The sequence below is a fragment of the Lampris incognitus genome, chromosome 6 (assembly GCF_029633865.1).
Source record: "Lampris incognitus isolate fLamInc1 chromosome 6, fLamInc1.hap2, whole genome shotgun sequence".
Taxonomy (NCBI): Eukaryota; Metazoa; Chordata; class Actinopteri; order Lampriformes; family Lampridae; genus Lampris; species Lampris incognitus.
In genome coordinates this window covers 1,608,221-1,628,687 of record NC_079216.1, presented here as the reverse complement: position 1 = coordinate 1,628,687, position 20,467 = coordinate 1,608,221, and the positions used below count along the sequence as shown (strand labels likewise).

The following is a 20,467-nucleotide window of genomic DNA, read 5'->3' as shown; positions in this document are numbered from 1 at the left end:
CCAAACTGTCGTTGGGAGACCTCTGGTTTTAGGCTATTTCAATTGACTTTTAACCTGTGTCGTAGCTGGTTATAGTAAAAGTTACTGAAATCACAGCCTTTCAGTAACTATTACACTGCAACCTGAGCTTTTCTACACACTTTATGGCTGACTAAAGCGACGTGACTAATGGCATACACTTTTCTGTGGCTGCAACAATGTACTGGTACTTCTCTCACACACCGGGAGAGACTGACTTCCCACAACAAACCTGTGAGAGGTACTTTTCCACCATGAATAGAGCAAGAGCAATTGAATATGTAATTTATAATACTCTTTGTCCCTCCACCTTCTCTCATTATTCTTTCTCTGCTTGCAGGTGAAGACAGACCTAAGGAACAGACGGCGAGTAGAGCACCTAGCAGCCTGCATGCAGCTATCTGTTAATGGGCCTCCTCTCAAGGACTTCCCATATCAAAGAGCCATGGAAGTGTGCTACGAGAAGCCCCGAAGAATAAAATGCTCCAACAAATCCTGCTTTGTCACTAAACAATAATATAAAAAACATGTGAAACAACGATGTCTGCATTTTTTTTTTCAGAGTACCCCTCCCCCCCGTTCACATTGCCCCCCAAGGCAAACCTCTTGTTCCACAGGAAACACTATGCTGTATAGATTTAAATACTGTAGACATACTGTACATTACTCATTACATACTGTATATTCATATCTACTGACCTTTGTATACTGGTATTCATTATCCCTGGCCCTTTACTGTACTATTTTGAACTTTCCGGTTAGATGCCAAACTGCATTTCTTTGTCTTAGTACTTGGGCTCTGCAGTGACAATAATCTAATCGAATGTATTATATATAAAAACAACACACAGATAAACACAATTCCTTTGGGGCGGTTACTAAATCTAAAGAAAGCCCTCAGAACTTGTTAGTCCTTGCAGGCCATCATACCTGGTTGTCTTTGAGGAACACAGCAGGGCTGATGGTGTTGAGCAGAACTCCATATGGACTCCAACTGAACTTGTAGCGCAGAGGATTGTCTGAACACTCAGGAGCAGGAAGTCCACCGCAGAATGAACTGTAGGACTCGACCTGAAATACACACACACACACACACACACACACAAAACAGGGAGTCACGCACATACACAAACAAATGCATGAACAACAGCAGGTACCTCCACACACGTGTTTAAAGGTGTTTTTCCATTCATATTCACACACACCACATCTCATCAGATCAAACTTACGGTGCACCCATCAGTCTTGGCCTGGTCGATACACTCCATGGCCAACATGTGGTCGATGCCGGGATCCAAACCCATCTCGTTCACAATGGTTATACCCGCTTCCTCTGCACTGGAATGCAGCATTGTAGAAGAATATAAAACATTTACCTACAGAGAGAACCTAAACCTCCTTATTAACAATCACATTCCAAGAGGTGTTTAAACGAAACTGCAAGTCACATCTGTGATGACCTACAGTCGACACTGTACTATGTTAGTCTGTCAGAGGTACTGTGGTCTGTGTACCATGTGCATTAATGTACTATGGTACTATGTTAGTCTAATAAAGGTTATTGCAGTACTTTTTGAGATCTTGTATTTGATGGCGGGTTGTACAGGGTCTCGGTGTTAAAAGTACCTCTGCTGAAGTTCTTTCATGGCTGGACTCTGGTAGCTGGCGGTCACCAGGTTCACCTTGTTCTTGATGCAGTGTTTGGCAACCATTGGATGGAAGCTGTACGGCAGCATGCTGGTGTCAAAATCAACAGAGGGAAGTCAGGACTAAAGGCAGAGAAACACTCTCACAGCTCTCCCACCGATTACTGCTGGAGTGTCCTTCAGCAAGGCACTTCACCCCTGGCTGCTGAGCAGAGGACTGTGGACATCCAGTGGTAAGAGCGGGGTGTTACTGAAACACACTGTTCACGTTAAAATAATCTAAGGTTTAATAATGGCCGTATTTATGAAGTCCCTACTTGCTGACCCGTTTAGCCTGCTTCTGAATAGAATCCATGTCCTATGTTAAAGACTGAGCTATTTCTCCATCGTGGTTGTTAGAATTTATGAAGGCTAATTCTCTTAATGGCGGACAATGTGGCCGACTTCAGTATGTCAAAAACTCGATCCGGCAGCCTTGGATGTGCATTCAGTGAAGAATTTGAGCTAAAATGATGCATCCAGAGAAGAAACCCACTCTCCAGGACCTGCATGACTCCAGGTCAAAGAGGAGCTCCGTGATTTGATTTCTGACTCCATCACATTTCTGACGACGCGGCTCAGTTTGACCATTCAGGTCAGATCCCAGCTGTCTCCACCACAGTGCTCACAACACCACCAGGCAAGAGAACAACATGGAGAAGAGCCTGGAGGATAGCCTTTCATGCTCCCATGCAGAGGAAACACGCCTGCTTCCACTGTGTGGGTGTGTTTGTGTGTGTGTAGGAAAAACTGGAAACAGGGTTCCCACGCATCCTGGAAAATCTGGAAATTCATAGACTAGTTTTCCAGTCACGGAAAACAACTGGAAAATTATTAAATTGATCTGAGGTCCAAGAAATATTATTGAGATCATAAAAAATTGATTGAAAATTATTTCCCTAAAAAGACTGGGAACCCTATCAGAGGCACCTACAGAAATAAAACTATTTAATCATCTGAGGACTATAAGTCATGTTGGTTCTCCCGCAGCAGATGATGTCGGTGGTGATGTAATACCCTCCTCCACCTCTGCCGCTAATGTCTCACGCACCACGACTCAACACCAACATGGTGAAAAAAGGATAAACCTTCTCTTCATACTCTGCTGGATCAAGAGCTTTTGGAAATCGAGCTGCTAATCAGCGTGTGAATGCAATGCTGGAGTGCACGCTTTGCAAGTCAAAGAGGGGCAGATTCGCCAGAGACTCATGTCGTGTCTAGATGAGACCACTTTCCAACAAGTGACTGAGTTCATGGAGAAGGCTCGTCTCTCCCTGCCCTCAACGGCAGGGAGAGACAGACACCAGACACATGCCAGCGATGTGGACAAGTGGGTGAAAAATCTGTCCAACAGACAGCTCTGCCAAGCAGAGAAAGACATCTTGCTAAGGGAAGGAATTTTAGTCCACTTACAGTGTTCATTTTGCGTCTTTTAATACATGAAAAAATGTAAAACTATGGTAATTCTATTTTTTTTTTTCACTTGACTCCCATGATACTTGTCGACTGCGGCACAATTATTACCTTGCGGTAACCCATCTGCTTCCAGCTGGCTACCTGAGACGGGTGCTGCATGCACGTTGACAACATGACGGAATAAAGAAAGACATTTTCGCTCGTTGAAAAATTTAGTCCCCTTGAAGCTTATGACAAACTGCCAAAAACGAGCCAACAAGATGCAGCAGGCAAACCTGGTGTTCCTCAGGCTACCTTGTGTAGTCTACTCAAACAACGAGAAACAGTCATGGCTGCTAGTGACGGAGACAAAAAACCCACTGCCCACATGGAAAGCACCTGTGGCTGAAGTGGCCCTCCTCAAGTGGATTGACAATGCCCATTAATGCCTCCTTGAGCAGGCCCTTGGTGAGGGAAGAGGCAGAAAAATTGGCAGTGAGCCAGGGAGAGGACAATTTCAAAGTTTCCATAGACTGGTTTGAGCGATTTAAAAAAAATAAAATAAAATAGAACATTGTGTTTAAGAAACTGCATGGGGAGGCTGCTGAGGCTGACAAGGTGTCATGTCATGAATGGTTTGAGGAGCAGTGGGAACAGATGAGACAAGAATACATGGAGGAAAACATTTGGAATGCTGATGACAGCGGAATTTATCTTCGAGCACTACCTAGTGGCACCCCAATCTTTAAATCTGGCAATGAAAGGGTGGAGGGAGAGAAATCTAAGGAAAGGATCACCGATCAATGAAATAACTTTTTGTCACTGGCAAAAGTCAGAACCCCCCGCTGCACACTGTCCGTTACACAGCCAATGCTTCTACATGGATAACTGGGAATCTCTGTGTGGAGTGGTTGAAGAAGTGGGATCGCAAATTGGGCCAAAAGAGAAAGAATAGTCTGCTGCTTGTGGACAACTGTACAGCCCATGATGTGAAAAACACAACACTGAGAAATATCTGAGTTGAGTTCCTGTCAAAAAACACAACCTCCATTCTCCAGCCCTGTGACCAGGGGATCGTCGGATCAGCTGAAGTTTACTTTCTCAAGGAGATGGCCCGCACTGTATTGCACCAAATTGATGAGGGGAGCAGAGCAACTTTTGTGGAAATTGCTAAAAAAGATCAGCCTCCTGGATGCTATTATCATGCTGCGGGATGCCTGGGTTGATGTTGGAGCCTCCACAATAAGAAATTGCTGGAGGAAAGGAGGTTTGGTCATGTCACCAGAGGAGGAACCGACAACTGTTGATCCACTTGCCGAGACATTACGGCACATCAGCCGAGGAAGGGATGAAATCCCAAATTAAGCAGGCCCTGGGTAAGTGTGGCTATCCTAACTGGGTGTTTGTCAAAGATGGGAAGATGCCCAAACAGTGTACCATGCAATCAAAGAGAGGAGAAGGACAACAGCTGTCTAAGCGTAAACCGGTAGTGATTCCGTATGTGGCAGGAGTGTCGGAACAGCTGAGATGCATATTTTTCAAACACCGTGTCTTGGTTGCTTTCAAAACCAAAAACACACTGCACAAGAAATTAATCCATCACAAGGATCAGGTCCCCCAGCACAATCAGAGTAATATAGTGTAGCTGTTAAGTGCCAGGAGGATCGCCGTGACTTGTACATTGGGGAAACCAAACAGACGCTGGCCAAGAGGATGACACAACACAGGAGAGCTAACACGTCAGACCGGGACTCCACAGTCTACACCATCTACAGACCAGGACTCCACAGTCTACACCATCTACAGACCAGGACTCCACAGTCTACACCATCTACAGCCCAGGACTCCACAGTCTACACCATCTACAGACCAGGACTCCACAGTCTACACCATCTACAGACCAGGACTCCACAGTCTACACCATCTACAGACCAGGACTCCACAGTCTACACCATCTACAGACCAGGACTCCACAGTCTACACCATCTACAGACCAGGGCTCCACAGTCTACACCATCTATAGACCAGGACTCCACAGTCTACACCATCTACAGACCACTGGCCACTCTTTCAGGGATGAGGATGTGCACATCCTTGATAGGGAGGAACGCTGGTTTGAACGGGGAGTCAAAGAGGCCATCTATGTAAAGAGGAAACGACCATCCCTGAACTAAGGAGGGGGGCTAAGAGTACATCTTTTGCAACCTTACAATACTGTGATTGCAGCTATTCCCCAATCCTCTGTGACTAGTACACATGGCCTTTGTGGCTCTAATTAATGGTCACAGCAATTTGCATATGAAACCGATCCCCAGATTCGGTTGCTATGCAGCTGTGCTGGTTTCGGTCATTATGAAACTGTGCTGTTTATAAGGTTGGGAATACGTGCAGTCAGTTGAGACTGACAAAGTCACTTAGGTGAGTGATGACTGACATCTGGCTGACAACCTAATTGGGTTTTACTGCAGGTTTGAAAAGCAAACTTTCACACCCCTCACCCTCTCTGGCCACAATACACAACCAACTGCACTCCCTGCCAGTCACTCCCCCCACCCAACCGAACCCCCACCTGCACTCAGGATCTGCGTTGAGGATGTGCGCCAGCTCTCCCAGAGACAGAAGACCAGAAAGACACCAGGCCCGGATGGCGTGTCACCCTCCTGTCTTAAAGTCTATGCTGACCAGCTGGCCCCCATTTTCACACTGATTTTCAACAGATCACTGGAGCTGTGTGAAGACCCCTCCTGCTTCAAGAGCTCCACTATCATCCCAGTCCCCTAGAAACCCCGTATCACAGGATTAAATGACTACAGGCCTGTTGCCCTAATGTCTGTGGTCATGAAATCCTTCAAGAGACTGGTGTTGACCCACCTGAAGGAAATCACAGCCCCCCTGCTCGACCCCCTGCAGTTTGCCTACTGAGCAAACAGGTCAGTGGAGGATGCAGTCAACACGAGATTGCACTACATCTTCCAACACCTCGACTCCCCTGGGACACATGCAAGGGTCCTATTTGTGGACTTCAGCTCAGTGTTCAACACCATTGTCCCAGATATCCTCCACCTCAAACTCACCCAGCTCACCCCCCCCCCCACCATACTCAATAGCATGGTGTCTACGGTGAAAACCTACAGATTTCTGGGTTCCACAATCTCCTGGGACCTAACATAGACACAATCATTAAAAAGGCCCAGCAGAGGATGTACTTTCTCCACCAGCTCAGGAGGTTCAACCTGCCTCAGGAACTGTTGATTCAGTTCTACACTACAATAATCCAGTCTTTCCTCTGCACATCCATCACTGTCTGGTTTGGATCGGCCACCAAACAGGACAGGGACAGACTACAACGGACAGTTAAGTCTGCAGAGAAAATCACTGGTGCCAACCTGCCCTCCATTCAGGACTTACACACCTCCAGACTCAGGAAACGGGCAGGCAGCATCACTGCAGACCCATCACACCTGGTCACAACCTGTTCCCACTCCTCCCCTCTGATAGGCGCTACAGAGCAATTTCCCCCAAAATAACCAGATATATAAACAGTTTCTTTCTGCAGGCTGTCATTCAAATGAACACTTAACACTGTCAATAAATTCACCATGTTGTACATACTTTACTGTACATGTATATACTGTACTGTACATGTTGTATATACTGTACTGTACATTGTACGTATGCTGGTACTCTCTGTCATGTACATCTACCTCAGGCATGTATGTCAGTAAGCTGCTAACATGTATTTCAGCATCTCTGATATATTCTCTGCACCACTGCACTTTATCCCTTCTTATTTCACCTGTATAAGGTTGTCCTTGTGTATATATGTGAAGGTTGTTGTGTTGTAGTGTTGTTATTCTATGTTAAGTACACTGAGAGAGCCACGAAACCGGGTCACATTCCATGTATGTTTCTCCCACTAAACTTTGTGCCCATATAAATTGATTTAACCTTCTGGGATTTCCTTACCTGGGTTATTGAGCATGCATTAAGACATAAACCACAAAACAAAGTCCTGAGAAAAAGAATAAATGCCTTAAAAACATCTGAGAGTTTCAATGGATTGATTCACCTTTCCCCAGCTAATATACTGGTAATGTTTGTCATAATTTCCTGAAGGCGCTGCATTAGCTATGATGAAAACCAGACGATAGCCTAATCTAAATTCACCTTCAGGGACAAAACCTTAGATAAAATGTGGACATCATAACATGTCCTCATTCACCCATGTGGTTCTTGTCTCATTTTGGTCATTGATGAATTCGTTTGCTACCTGATGACAAGCTGGTGTTCTTTCAGCAGAGAATCCAGGTGGTTTTCCTGGCTGCTGACATCCAACATGATGGGAATGGTGTTCGGATATTTGGCTGCTAACTCCTCCGCCTGGGTCAGCAACACCGAGGCTGAAAAATATAAAATGGTGAAGGTAGAACCAAAATCCACCACCATTTCAAGATCCCTACAGCAAGCCCCATGCCAGTTTACCACAACACTTCCATGACCTCTCATCACAAACTCTCTGGAGAATCAGCATCTTCCAGGACTTCGCAAAGCCTAGAAAAGAGGTTTTTAGATTCCAGAACTCACCGACGGTCACTTGTGTCCCCTCATCACGGGTCAGGTATTCAATGACAGGTCCTGACACATAACCAGAGCCCAGCAGGAGGACTCGCTTCATTCCGCCTTTCTCCAGGATCTGAGCCTGCTGCCTGTAAGAGGGGAAATACTGTCTCTGTTAGTCTCTATGTAGGTGGTGGTGAGGTGGGTGTCTTAGCTCCATTCCAAATGAATGAGAGTCAGCAGGGCTGTTGTGTCAGAAACAAACATAAAACCTGGTAGAACCTGAGTTGTACTTATTGATGTAGTGCTATGTGTTGGTAAAGGTCTTCTGCCAGCTTGTTCTGTCATATCTGCTGGTTAGATGCAACATCTTCACTTCTTCTTCTTCTTCTAACTCAACACTACCTACCTTCTTCTTCCTCATCTGGCTGCTATGAAGAAGATGGAAACACTATGCACCCTGTCATTTTTCCTTGTAAAGTCCTAGCAGACAACAACCATCCTTATCACACACCGCTGCGGTCTGCAGGGTGTGGACATAAATTGATTAAATAACATCTTAAATACATCAGGGATAGAAAGTATGAAAAAGAACATTTGTTTGCAAGTAAATCATTATGATTATAACTTTAAAGTCCTACATTTTCAACATCACAAGCAAACAAAGGTAGTGCATAGGAGGATGTGGACGACTGACAGTTGAAGAAATAAAAAGTTTTGTTTTTTTTGTTTAGTTTGTTAAGTTATTGCCTTAAGTACACCAGTGATAGAAAGTAATAAATGGGACATTTGGGCATAAATCTTCAGGAGTGTAACAGTAAGCAATGGTTTTGGATATCAGTTTCATTTTCAGTTTTTTTTTTTCTGAATATCAAAATTAATATTAGGTAAGGTGGCAAAAATAACCCACATAAACATCAATACCAAACATCAGCTACTGTCAGTATCAAAAGTCAAGAGGCTGGAAATATTAAATTAGATGACAACATGTCATACATCTACTCGTCTATCATCCATCCATTCCGTAGCTCAATAAGATGTGCAAAGGTCAAGGAGGTTTAAACAAAGACTAAACAAGACAGCTTCTCTTTCACAGCAGAAGCAGCAGGCAGAAGGGAAATCAAAGGTATAAAACATGCTTTATCATCTGGAACATTAAACTGCTCAAGTGATGGATTAGAAAATCAAAGTATCTTACACAATCTACTCGGTGAAGAACACCGTGCATATGAGTTGAGATGAGATACAACGTTTCAAATGGTTCTGACAGAAGCCTGCTGATGCAGCTGAGGAGTTCCCTTTAGATTATCCCAACACCACAGACAATAGAGGCCTCCCATCCCTCTGACCCCAAATATCGAGCAGTTTGCTCAGTGATATTTAATACACCCCCCTTTCCCCATCTTTTACCCCTCTACAAATCCCCAAGGAGTCAGAGGAGTGCAGTCGTTGGCCTAATTGGATGAGACACTGCACATGTGCAGAAGCTGCAGCAAGACCCGCCTGAGGTCCGGCTGACAGTCAGCCACCGTGGCGTCGCACTTCCTTAATTAAAAAAAGAAAAAAGAAAAAAACAGAAAGGGGGCTGGGAATTTACACATTTTAAGGAGCCAAACTCAATCCAAGGGATTAAGATTCAGACACATAGCTTGTCTGGAAAAACGATACTTCAGATCAGTGTAGAACGAAAAGTGTCCTAAATATGAAGGAGCGCGCCTGCCGCGTCTCCTACCGTCAAGTGTACAACCAGCTCGGCTGTAGACTCCATTTAAAACACATCCTTAAGAGAGTGGCCGGTGGGAGTGCTAGAGTCAGACAAGTGAGGATTAACTGACGATAAAGGAGATTCTCCGGACAGGCTCTCAGCTTTGTTTATGTGGAACTTATGGAGGCTCTGGGTGGGTAGACCAGGAGACACAGCCTGAGCTTTCATACAAGACTGACTGAGACAAAGTCTGTTTAAATGAAGAAAACTGTAAAAAAAAAAAAATGATGTCATCCAACCTGTTTTTACCAATCACCAGGAAATATGGACAGTGGCTAGATAATAATTGGGGGAAGGAAGCTGGACAGAAAAGTTCAGGACTGTGATGAAGTTATTAGGATGGATGTTAATTTAAACATGCATGCTGAAGTGATGGAGGCCAACAGACAGAAGATGACAGAAAGGTGATGAGCTGCATTACAACATGAGAGGAACAAGTGTTTCTACCCAGTGGTACTAAGGGTTAACTCCAGTCTGGTGGGCTGGCATAGGCGGCGCCACGCGAGCCATGCAAGCTGTTAAGGCAGAGGAGAGTCGACACAGCAGCACACCAAGCAGGACGAACGACAAGCCAGCGTTAGTTCACACTCCAGCATCTGGTATCCGGGAAGCTCCTTCAAACTGTCTCTAGTCTGGAGCAAAAAGGTGCTCCCCCTGGTGGTTGGAGGACACTAAACATTACACCCCTTAAAGGAATAGTTTGGTTTGCAGGGTTTTTACTGTGTCCTACTTGCACAGAGTCAGACAAACTTGTGGATATCTTTTTTATGTCAGTGTGTGCAGTTTGAAGGTAAACTGAACGGTGTGTTTAGCCTAGCTTAGCTAAACTGCTGGATGTCTCCTGGTCCTCGGATCTTTAGCAGCTCCTCTCAAAAGAAGGGAAATACATCTTCTCCAAAGCTGATCGTTAGCCTAGTATTAAACGTTTTCTTAACCAACTGTGGGGTTTGGGGGATGTTTTGTGTCTGTCCAGGGAGGGAGGGCAAGCAGTGGCTCTGGTGGTAGTGGGTCGCAGCTGCAGTGAGGCGGGAACCGTAAACCCCCTGAGCCATGCATGCACCGGTTCCCTACGCTGATGTTGGACAACGTTTACACTGGTGGCCTTTCAGTTTGATAGAACATGCCTTTACTGTTACTTCATAAACCCTCAACCCTGTGTGTGTGTGTGTGTGTGTGTGTGTGTGTGTGTGTGTGTGTGTGCGCGCATGACAGTGGTGCCCCAAAACGAACTTTATTACACCAACATTTTCACAAGAACATGAAAAATCCTAGAAATGATGGTTTGCTCTCAGTCTCATTCCCATGACTCTCCAGGCCGGTATACTGGCCTGGAGACTCACGGGAATGAGACTGAGACATGGGAATAACACTGTGTGATGTGGGCCGTCTCAGATGAAAGATGACTAAACGTGGCGATATCTTTGGTTGTGGCTCCAAAACGGTGGTCCTACATCACACTGTGAGACAGGTTCCAAGACGGCTGTTATTATGGTCTCGCGACAGAAGATAACCTGGGACAACAGTATGACAGGGTGCAGAAATGTAGGATGACCACTCACAATGTGACTGCTGCTACGACCTACGTCTACTAACCCACCAACAGAAATGCAGCACGAAATGATGCACTGATCAACGCCACGCACAATCTTTGCTGCTGCTAAACACAAACAAACGCACTGGTAGCATCTGTGACCCAAATGGGACGGATTCAACAAAACGAGCTGCGGCGACTACTGAAAGGACTTGATTCCTGCTTGGTGTCATGTTGCTTTACCAGTGGTGTAGGTTGATGACGCGCCGATGCGGAATGCACGCTGATGTTGTTTTTATGGACTTGTGTCGTAGCCTGTGATTCAGTAGTGTTGTCATTGTACAGTCTACACACATCACACTTGATGTCGTACCCCGGTTTATTTGACCCGTATCACACAGTGTGGCTCGCAGTGAATTTAGAGGGCTGCTGACATCTCACAGTGTGTAGGAGGCTCTAGAAGCTGAATGTCAAGTATCTCACCCAGCATGAGGGAATGACTTAAAGTCTGATATCTCGTTTCTTTACTCATAGTGACACTAGCAACTTTATAATCACATAAATTACAACACTTAGTTTTGTTGGACCGACCATCCATGTCTGGTGGAGTCAGAAGTGTTAGTTTCCTTCTTGTGTGAGGAGCTGCTGATGATGCTGGGAGACATCCAGCACCGTTGACCTAAGCTACGCTAAGTCCACATTCAACATGACTTCAAACCGCACACAGACCTAAAAAAAGGAATCCACTAGTTTGTCTTACTCCATGTCAGCTGGACTCATGGAAAAACCCGGGAAACCAGATTATCCCAGTAACGGGACGGGGGGAGGGGGGAGAAGACACAAGCCAAACAAGGAAACTACAGAAGTACAGGTGCTGCTAACAGCGTTAGCTGAGCCTGCGCATTAAACAGTACTATCCTACAAAAACACAGTGCCCACTAGCCTACGGTATGCTGCGAGAGAGTACTGTTACCTGGTAAGTAATCTTTAGAGAGTTCATCCTTAGATTGGTGGCTTTTACCTCGTTGATGGGAGAGCCATGTGCACCAAAGTAATTTTATGACACGTATATTAATTTATTTTACCGTCAAACATTTTGTCTCACAACTCTTAAATAATGGTTATAATATGTCACGGCACGTTCAGCGTAACAAAGAAAACACTACATACCTAACAGCATCACAGTAAACACACACATATGTGTGTTAAATGTTTAACAAGTAAAAGGAAAGTTACTTAGGAACAGGGTCCTAGTCTCTGGGTACATGCCGCATCCTGGATAAACCCCTACCTTCTTTCCCGAAGCTTCTCAATGTATTCAAACTTGGGGGTGAGTTTCCCGTTGGAAGTGATGACGGCCTTTTAGGGAAGCAGAAACAAACAAAAACATTAAAGTCAAACAGATGGTTCTGGATGAGATATGCACAACTTCAAGTTAAACACACAAATATCCACTATGTAACTCAGCCCACTTTTATAGACGTCATCATTTACACTTCCAGACATGACAAATGTGAGTCTTTCATTTGTGAAAAACTCTTTTCTTGAATAAACTATACCATTACTTCATGCACGTGTTGGGTCTACTGAGGCAGTGGAGGGAGAGAAACTTCAATACCTTAAAAAATGGAGGTGTAACACAATCAAAATATGAAAATGTTCAACACGGGGCTGAATAGTCTACATACATGAAGACTCTGAACAGGACTTTAAAAAGGAATTTATGGACAACGGCAGAATCTTTGAGTTCTCTACATACGTCTCTGACTTGTGGGCTGAAGTCCTCCTCCTCCAGCAGCCTGGTGGCGTCAGAGGGAAGCTGAGAAATAAGAAAAAAAAGTGGCCACACATCAACCACAACATCTGAATGGTTAGAAGCCCAGCCCGTCTCTCCTGCTCAGCTTTTCATTACTTCCACTTCTTTAGACAGTCACGCCAAGCTGCTGCAGTGCTCTCTCAGCAAACTAAAACCACGAGTCAGGAAGACGACACACAAACAGTTCCCCTTACTGAACAAACAGAGTCCTCATCTGCCAACATGCTCATGAAATTCATCTGAAATGTCTGTTACATGTCTGTCATGCCTGCCCTCTGGAAACAGAAATTAACTCCAGGTGGGGCATTCCGTCACTTTCACCAGTGTTTTGCAGCAGAGAGCAGGGCCGGCGATGAGGCCCCTGGTCTTACCATCTCCCAGATGTACGGGTAGAGGCGGTCGCCAAAGTACTCGGTGGCCTCGATGGGAAGCTGGGCAGGTAAGTTATCAATGGAGCACATGAGGATGCCGTTCCCTTCCACACTGCCGGGAGCAGAGGAGACCATGAGGCAACGGTACAGAAAGACAAGTCAAACAGAGGAGGTGTGGGGAGCAGCATCTGCAACTGATGGTGAAGCAGCCTCGGTAAAGGACAGTGAAGGTCAAGAGAACGATTAATGAACTGCTCCCTACATTCATTTACAGAGTGTACATGTAACTTGATTTAAACCAGTCACGTAAGTATTTAAAGTGGTTGCAATAAAACATCTGGTTTCGTACCAAAAAGAAGAAATACTCATAACAAGGAGTTTTTCTTCATATAACACAAACCCAATGCTCGCACAAAGGATGAATATCTAAAAGTTGGCAGACAGAAATAATAGCTCCAAGCCTAACTGGGGACAAAAACAAACAACTGAAGCTGTGTGTAAGACAGGCAGACAGACCTGAAGCTGTGTGTCACTTGGTTGTACCTGTCGTGGTCGATGTGCTGGTCTGCATCGTACATACAGAAAGGCTTATCGATGGTGGTGCACTCATTCATAAACTCAATAGAGCCCCCAGTGTCTGCAGAGATGTCACAAATGGCTAACAGTCTAGAGAGAGACAGACAGACAGACAGACAGACAGACAGACAGACAGACAGACAGACAGACAGACAGACAGACACAGACAGAGACAAAGAGAGAGAGACAGACAGACAGACAGATAGAGACAGATAGCCAGACAGACAGACAGGCAGGCAGACAGACAGCGACAGAGTCAAGTCATCAAGTTTTTTCATATAACACATTTAAAACAACAGTTGAACCAAAGTGCTGCACAAGCTTAAAATACAATATAAAATAAGTGACACATATGAATAAAAAATATATGTAAAGAAAACATAATAAAATAAAGAATATAAAATATAAACAACAAAATAAGAGTAAAAGTATATTTGCACAATAAAATTACGGTGTCAAGCTCAACTTGAATTGAATGCCAGTGAGAAGAGGTAGGTCTTTAACCAAGATGTAAATGTCTCTGGGGTCTGAGCAGATCTGATGTGTACTGGTAAGTTGTTCCACTGCAGAGGCTCTCTCACCCCTATTCTTAAGCCTGGATCTGGGAACATGTGGGAGCATCTGGCTTGTTGACCTGAGTGCTCTGACTGGTGTATGATGATGTATTAGCTCAAATAAATAAGATGGTGCCAGCCCATTTAAAGACTTGAAAACAAGTCATAAAATCTTAAACTGGCTCCTAAAACAGACAGGAAACCAATGAAGGGAGGCCAGTACAGGCGTTATGTGATCACGTCGCTTCTTTCCTGTCAGCAGGCGAGCAGCTGCATTTTGTACAAGCCGCAGGCGACGAAGCGACGACTGAGCTACACCAACATACAGCAAGTTACAATAATCCAAACGAGAGGTAATAAATGCATGAATTACCCTTTCAAGATCGTTTGGAGGGAGACAGGCCTTTACTTTTCCCAGAAGTCGTAACTGAAAAAAACTTGTTTTGACTACTGAGCTTATTTGTTTGTCAAAATTAAAAGAGCTGTCAAACATCACACCAAGATTCCTAACAGAAGAGTGACTGTAGGAAGCTAAAGGGCCAACAGCACTATCATAACCATCCAGCAGATCAGGCTGTCCATATACCATAATTTCAGTCTTATTTTGATTTAATTTCAGGAAGTTTAACTCCATCCATGTTTTGACATCCTTTAAACAACTCAGCAAAGCCTGTATAGAATCTCTGCTCTTTGTTTTTATAGGCAGATAGATTTGCAAATCATCAGCAAAACAATGAAAAGACATATTGTGTTTTTAAAAATGGACCCCAAGGGCAGCATATACACTGAGAAGAGAATGGGGCCCAAAATGGAGCCTTGGGGGACCCCACAGTTAAGTGGAGCTGCAGCTGAAGAGAATTGGTCTATATGGACAGAAAAGCTTCTATTTGACAGGTAAGACTTGAACCATTCTAGGACAGTACCTTTAATGCCTACACATAGCTCAAGACGTGATAAAAGAATATTATGGTCTACCGTGTTGAAGGCAGCAGTCAGGTCCAAAAGCACCAGAACAGCAGAGTTCCCAGAGTCCATAGTTAAAAGGAGATCATTAAAAACTCTTAAAAGGGCTGTTTCAGTGCTGTGACGTGATTCAAAACCTGACTGGAACTTTTCACAAATGCCATTAATTTCTAGGTGTGTTTGTAATTGTACATAAACTGCTTTCTCTAAGACTTTTGAAAGAAAAGGCAGCTTAGAAATTGGCCTAAAATTAGAAAGAACAGAGGGATCAAGATTGCTCTTTTTGATGAGGGGCAGCATGTTTGAAAGCAGCAGGAACACAGCCTGAGAGAGACACAGACAGAGAGAGAGACAGACAGACAAACAGAGACATACACAGACAGACAGACGGAGAGAGAGACACACACACACACACACAGACAGACAGACAGACAGACAGACAGACAGACATAAAATGAATGTCAGAAAATAAAGCTACTCGGGAAAGAACAAAAGATGTTCTTTCCCGAGTAGCTTTATTGACAGCTGATGATTGCTTATATTATGGCATGAAACAGGCCTGTACTGTATCATAAAGAATTTACTTGACTGACTGGATATATATATATATATATATATATATATACATACATACATACATACATACACACACACACACACACACACACACACATTTTGAGTGTTTTTTGTTTTTTTGAAACCATCAATGGTGTTGATAAAAGTGCTCAACAAATGAGGAGCGGAATATTAAGATAGATGTAGGGAAAAAAACTTTTAATACATAGCAGTACAAGCCTGTTTAGTGCATCACACACTCATCAGCTGCCAACTTGACTATATATATATATATATATATATACAGACACACACACACACACACACACACACACACACACACACACACACACACACACAGTGCATCCAGAAAGTATTCACACCCCTTCAATTTCCCCACATTTTGTTGTTACAGCCCTTATTCCAAAATGGATTAAATTTCCTTTTTTTCTCATCAATCTACACACAATACCCCATAATGACAAAGTGAAAAAGGTTTTGAAGAAATTTTTGCATATTTATTAAAAATAAAAAACTGAAATATTGCATGTACATAAGTATTCACACCCTTTGCTATGACACTCAAAATTGAGCTCAGGTTCATCCTGTTTCCACTGATCATCCTTGAGATGTTTCTACATCTTGATTGGAGTCCACCTGTGGTAAATTCAATTGATCGGACATGATTTGGAAAGGCACACCCCTGTCTATATAAGGTCCCACTGTTGACAGTGCATGTCAGAGAAGAAACCAAGCCATGAAGTCAAAGGAATTGTCTGTGGACCTCCAAGACAGGATTGTATCGAGGCACAGATCTGGGGAAGGGTACAAAAACATTTCTACAGCTTTGAAGGTCCCGAAGAGCACAGTGGTCTCCGTCATTCTTAAATGGAAGAAGTTTGGATCCACCAGAACTCTTCCTAGAGCTGGCCGCCCAGCCAAACTGAGCAATCGGGGGAGAAGGGCCTTGGTCAGGGAGGTGACCAAGAACCCGATGGTCACTCTGACAGAGCTCCAGCGTTCCTCTGTGGAGATGGGAGAACCTTCCAGAAGGACAACCATCTCTGCAGCACTCCACCAATCAGGCCTTTATGGTTGAGTGGCCAGACGGAAGCCTCTGCTCAGTAAAAGGCACATGACAGCCCGCTTGGGGTTTGCCAGAAAGCACCTAAAGGACTCTCAGACCATGAGAAACAAGATTCTCTGGTCTGATGAAACCAAGATTGAACTCTTTGGCCTGAATGCCAAACGTCACGTCTGGAGGAAACCAGGCACCTCTCATCACCTGGCTAATACCATCCCTACAGTGAAGCATGGTGGTGGCAGCATCATGCTGTGGGGATGTTCTTCAGCGGCAGGAACTGGGAGACTAGTCAGGATCGAGGGAAAGATGAATGGAGCAAAGTACAGAGAGATCCTTGATGAAAACCTTCTCCAGAGCGCTCAGGACCTCAGACTGGGGCGAAGGTTTACCTTTCAACACGACAACGACCCTAAACACACAGCCAAGACAACGAAGGAGTGGCTTCAGGACAAGTCTGTGAATGTCCTTGAGTGGCCCAGCCAGAGCCCAGACTTGAACCCCATTGAACATCTCTGGAAAGACCTGAAAATAGCTGTGCAGCGACGCTCCCCATCTAACCTTACAGAGCTGGAGAGGATCTGCAGAGAAGAATGGGAGAAATACCCCAAATATAGGTGTGCCAAGCTTGTAGCTTCATACCCAAGCGGGTCGTCAAGGCGGCCCAGCATATCACCGGTACCCAGCTCCCAGCCATAAAAGACATTTATCACAAACGCTGCCTTGGAAGGGGTCTGAGCATCAGCAGAGATCCCCCCACCCCAACCATGGACTGTTCTCCCCCCTGTGCTCTGGGAGGCGCTACAGGAGCCTCAGAGCCCGCACTACCAGGCTCAAAAACAGCTTCTTTCCCCAAGCTGTTGCCCACCTGAACCTGGCCACCCACTGAATGTCTGTAGATATTTTAAATATTTTGTAGTCCAGCTCTTTTTTAACTTATTTTTAGCTTTTGGTCTTCATGTGTGTATCTTATATTGTGTTTGCTGTGTTTGTCTGTGTCTGTCTTGCACTGTTTGGTGAAGCCACAGCCCTCATTTCATTTTTAACATGTGCCTGCACATTATTTTTAATGACAATAAATTGAATTGAATTGAATTGAAGAAGACTTGAGGCTGTAATCGCTGCCAAGGGTACCTCAGCCAAGTACTAAGTAAAGGGTGTGAATACTTAAGTACATGCGATATTTTAGTTTTTTATTTTTAGTAAATTTGCAAAAAATCTCTACAAAACCTTTTTCACTTTGTCATTATGGGGTATTGTGTGTAGATTGATGAGAAAAAAAGGGAATTTAATCCATTTTGGAATAAGGCTGGAACATAACAAAATGTGGGGAAAGTGAAGGGGTGTGAATACTTTCCGGATGCACTGTGTGTGTGTGTGTGTGTGTGTGTGTGTGTGTGTGTGTGTGTGTGTGTGTGTGTGTGTGTGTGTGTATATATATATATATATATATATATATAGCCCAGTTGGCAGCTGATGAGTGTGTGATGCACTAAACAGGCTTGTACTGCTATGTATTAAAAGTTTTTTTTCCTACATCTATGTTAATATTCCACTCCTCATTTGTTGAGCACTTTTATCAACACCATTGATGGTTTCAAAAAAAAAAACGCTCAAAATGTGGGGAAAGTGAAGGGATGTGAATACTTTCCGGATGCACTGTATACACACACACACACACACACACACACACACACACACACACACACACACACACACACACACACACACATACATATGATGTGTGTATATATATATAAATATATCCATCCATCCATCCATTATCCAAAGCCAACTTGGCTATATATATATATATATATATATATATATATATATATATATATATATATATATATATATCCATTATCCAAACCGCCTATCCTACACATACATACATACATCATCATCATCGGTCACTTGGGGTTAAGTATGACTGTCCTTCTAGGTCCTTTTGGGTCTTCAGGTGGACGTAGAGGACAATACTGGAGCTGCATATTTTGGGGTAATGTGGACATGGGTGTACAGAAGTGGTTGAGGATGTGGTTTGGGCCTTTCTGGCAGTGTTGTAGTACTCGAGTCCAACTTGAGTTCTGATTTTCAGGATTCGTGACCCGACTTGAACTTGAGCACTGATGACTCGGACTTGGACTCAAGCACCGACTGCATTCGGACTCAGAAGTTTGAGATGAGGACTCGGACTTGTTAATTGATAAAGACTGTTTTTTTGTTTTTTGTTAGTTTTTTTTGTAATAGGCCCTAACAATTTGGCATAAGATATTGATAGCTATATTAATACCGTAACATTATTTAATTTCGTGCAAGAGCAGGCACGTGTGTTCCACCTACATGCGGATTCACGTGCATACCCTCATGTTGGAGGGTATGAGCCCATCTTGTTCGACTCAGACTCAACCTTGATGACTCGAACTCGGACTCAGGTAATGGGGACTTGACTTGGACTCAACTCGGACTCTTCTTTGGGGACTCTGACTTGGACTCGAACACTGGGGACTCGAGACTCGACTCGGACTCGAGGTTAAGTGAGTTGATTATAACACTGCTTTCTCGTAACTCGCTCCTTTCTGAGTCTGTGCTTGTTTTCAGCAGCACAGTCATGGTTGTAGCGCCCAGCACCCTCACAGACAGCCAGTCTCCAGGCTCCTCTGTGTTTTGAGGCTTGTTCTCAGGTGTTAAGGTCGAAGCCAAAGCTTTTGATGTGGGCCTTGATGTTATCTTTATATCACTTCTTTTGTCCTCCTGCAGCACAGCGTCCTGTCACGAGCTGACAGTTAAAGGACTTGTTTCGGGAGGCAAGAGTCAGACATGTGGAGGATATGACCAGTCCATCTCAGCTGAAGTTTTGCGATGGTGTCAGTTATCTTAAGTATGTTGGCCTCCTAAAGGACGCTGAAGTTGGTGTGCTTATTCCCCCAGCTGATCTTAAGCATCTCCCTGAGGCATCACTGTTGGTATGCTTCGAGTGCCTTCAGGTGCCTGCTATATGTGCTGTCCAGGTTTCTGACCCATACAGTAGGGTGGGCAGCACTGCCACTTTGTACACCCAAATTTTTGTTCTGGCCTGAAGGTCATGGTTTTCAAAAACCCTTTAACTCAATCTTGAGAAGGCGCGGCTGGCACAATTGAGACAATGGTGTATTTCAATGTCAATGTTGGCTTTGGAGGAGAGAAGGCTGCCAAGACATGGGAACTGTTCCACGTTTTCAAGTCTGGTAGTGTTGTCTACAGAGATGGATGGGGGGAGAGCGGGCATATTTGTTAGGTGGGGGTCGGTAGAGGATATGGATATTTTTATGTTAATGGCCAGGCCAAGCTATTTGTATACCTTTGCCAAGGCATCCAGTATGCTCTGTAGTTCCTCTTCTACGATGGAAACTCAAGCGTTGTCATCAGTGTACTGCAGCTCTATGATGGATGTGGTGGTGGTTTTACCTTTAGCCCTGAATCTGTTAATGTTCAGAAGATTCCCATCAGTCCTGTACAGGATTTTGACTCCCTGAGGCAGAATGGGACCCGTTAGGTTGAGGATGGTGGCAATGAAGACAGAGAACTGAGTTGAGGCAATGACAAAGCCTTGTTTAA

At 44.3% G+C, this 20,467-nt stretch overlaps 1 protein-coding gene across 1 annotated transcript in view; it reads right to left on the bottom strand.

Annotated features, from left to right (window-relative positions):
- Positions 1 to 20,467, bottom strand: part of aass (aminoadipate-semialdehyde synthase) — a 70,999-nt gene that overhangs the window by 33,747 nt on the left and 16,785 nt on the right. The window contains exons 10-18 of the mRNA XM_056281704.1: positions 13,682 to 13,804; positions 13,139 to 13,250; positions 12,711 to 12,770; positions 12,243 to 12,310; positions 7,683 to 7,804; positions 7,369 to 7,498; positions 1,645 to 1,755; positions 1,248 to 1,356; positions 949 to 1,089 (exon numbers count right to left, since the gene is read on the bottom strand). Coding sequence (XP_056137679.1) covers positions 949 to 1,089; positions 1,248 to 1,356; positions 1,645 to 1,755; positions 7,369 to 7,498; positions 7,683 to 7,804; positions 12,243 to 12,310; positions 12,711 to 12,770; positions 13,139 to 13,250; positions 13,682 to 13,804 — 976 coding nt within the window. The remainder of the gene's footprint in view (positions 1 to 948; positions 1,090 to 1,247; positions 1,357 to 1,644; positions 1,756 to 7,368; positions 7,499 to 7,682; positions 7,805 to 12,242; positions 12,311 to 12,710; positions 12,771 to 13,138; positions 13,251 to 13,681; positions 13,805 to 20,467) is intronic.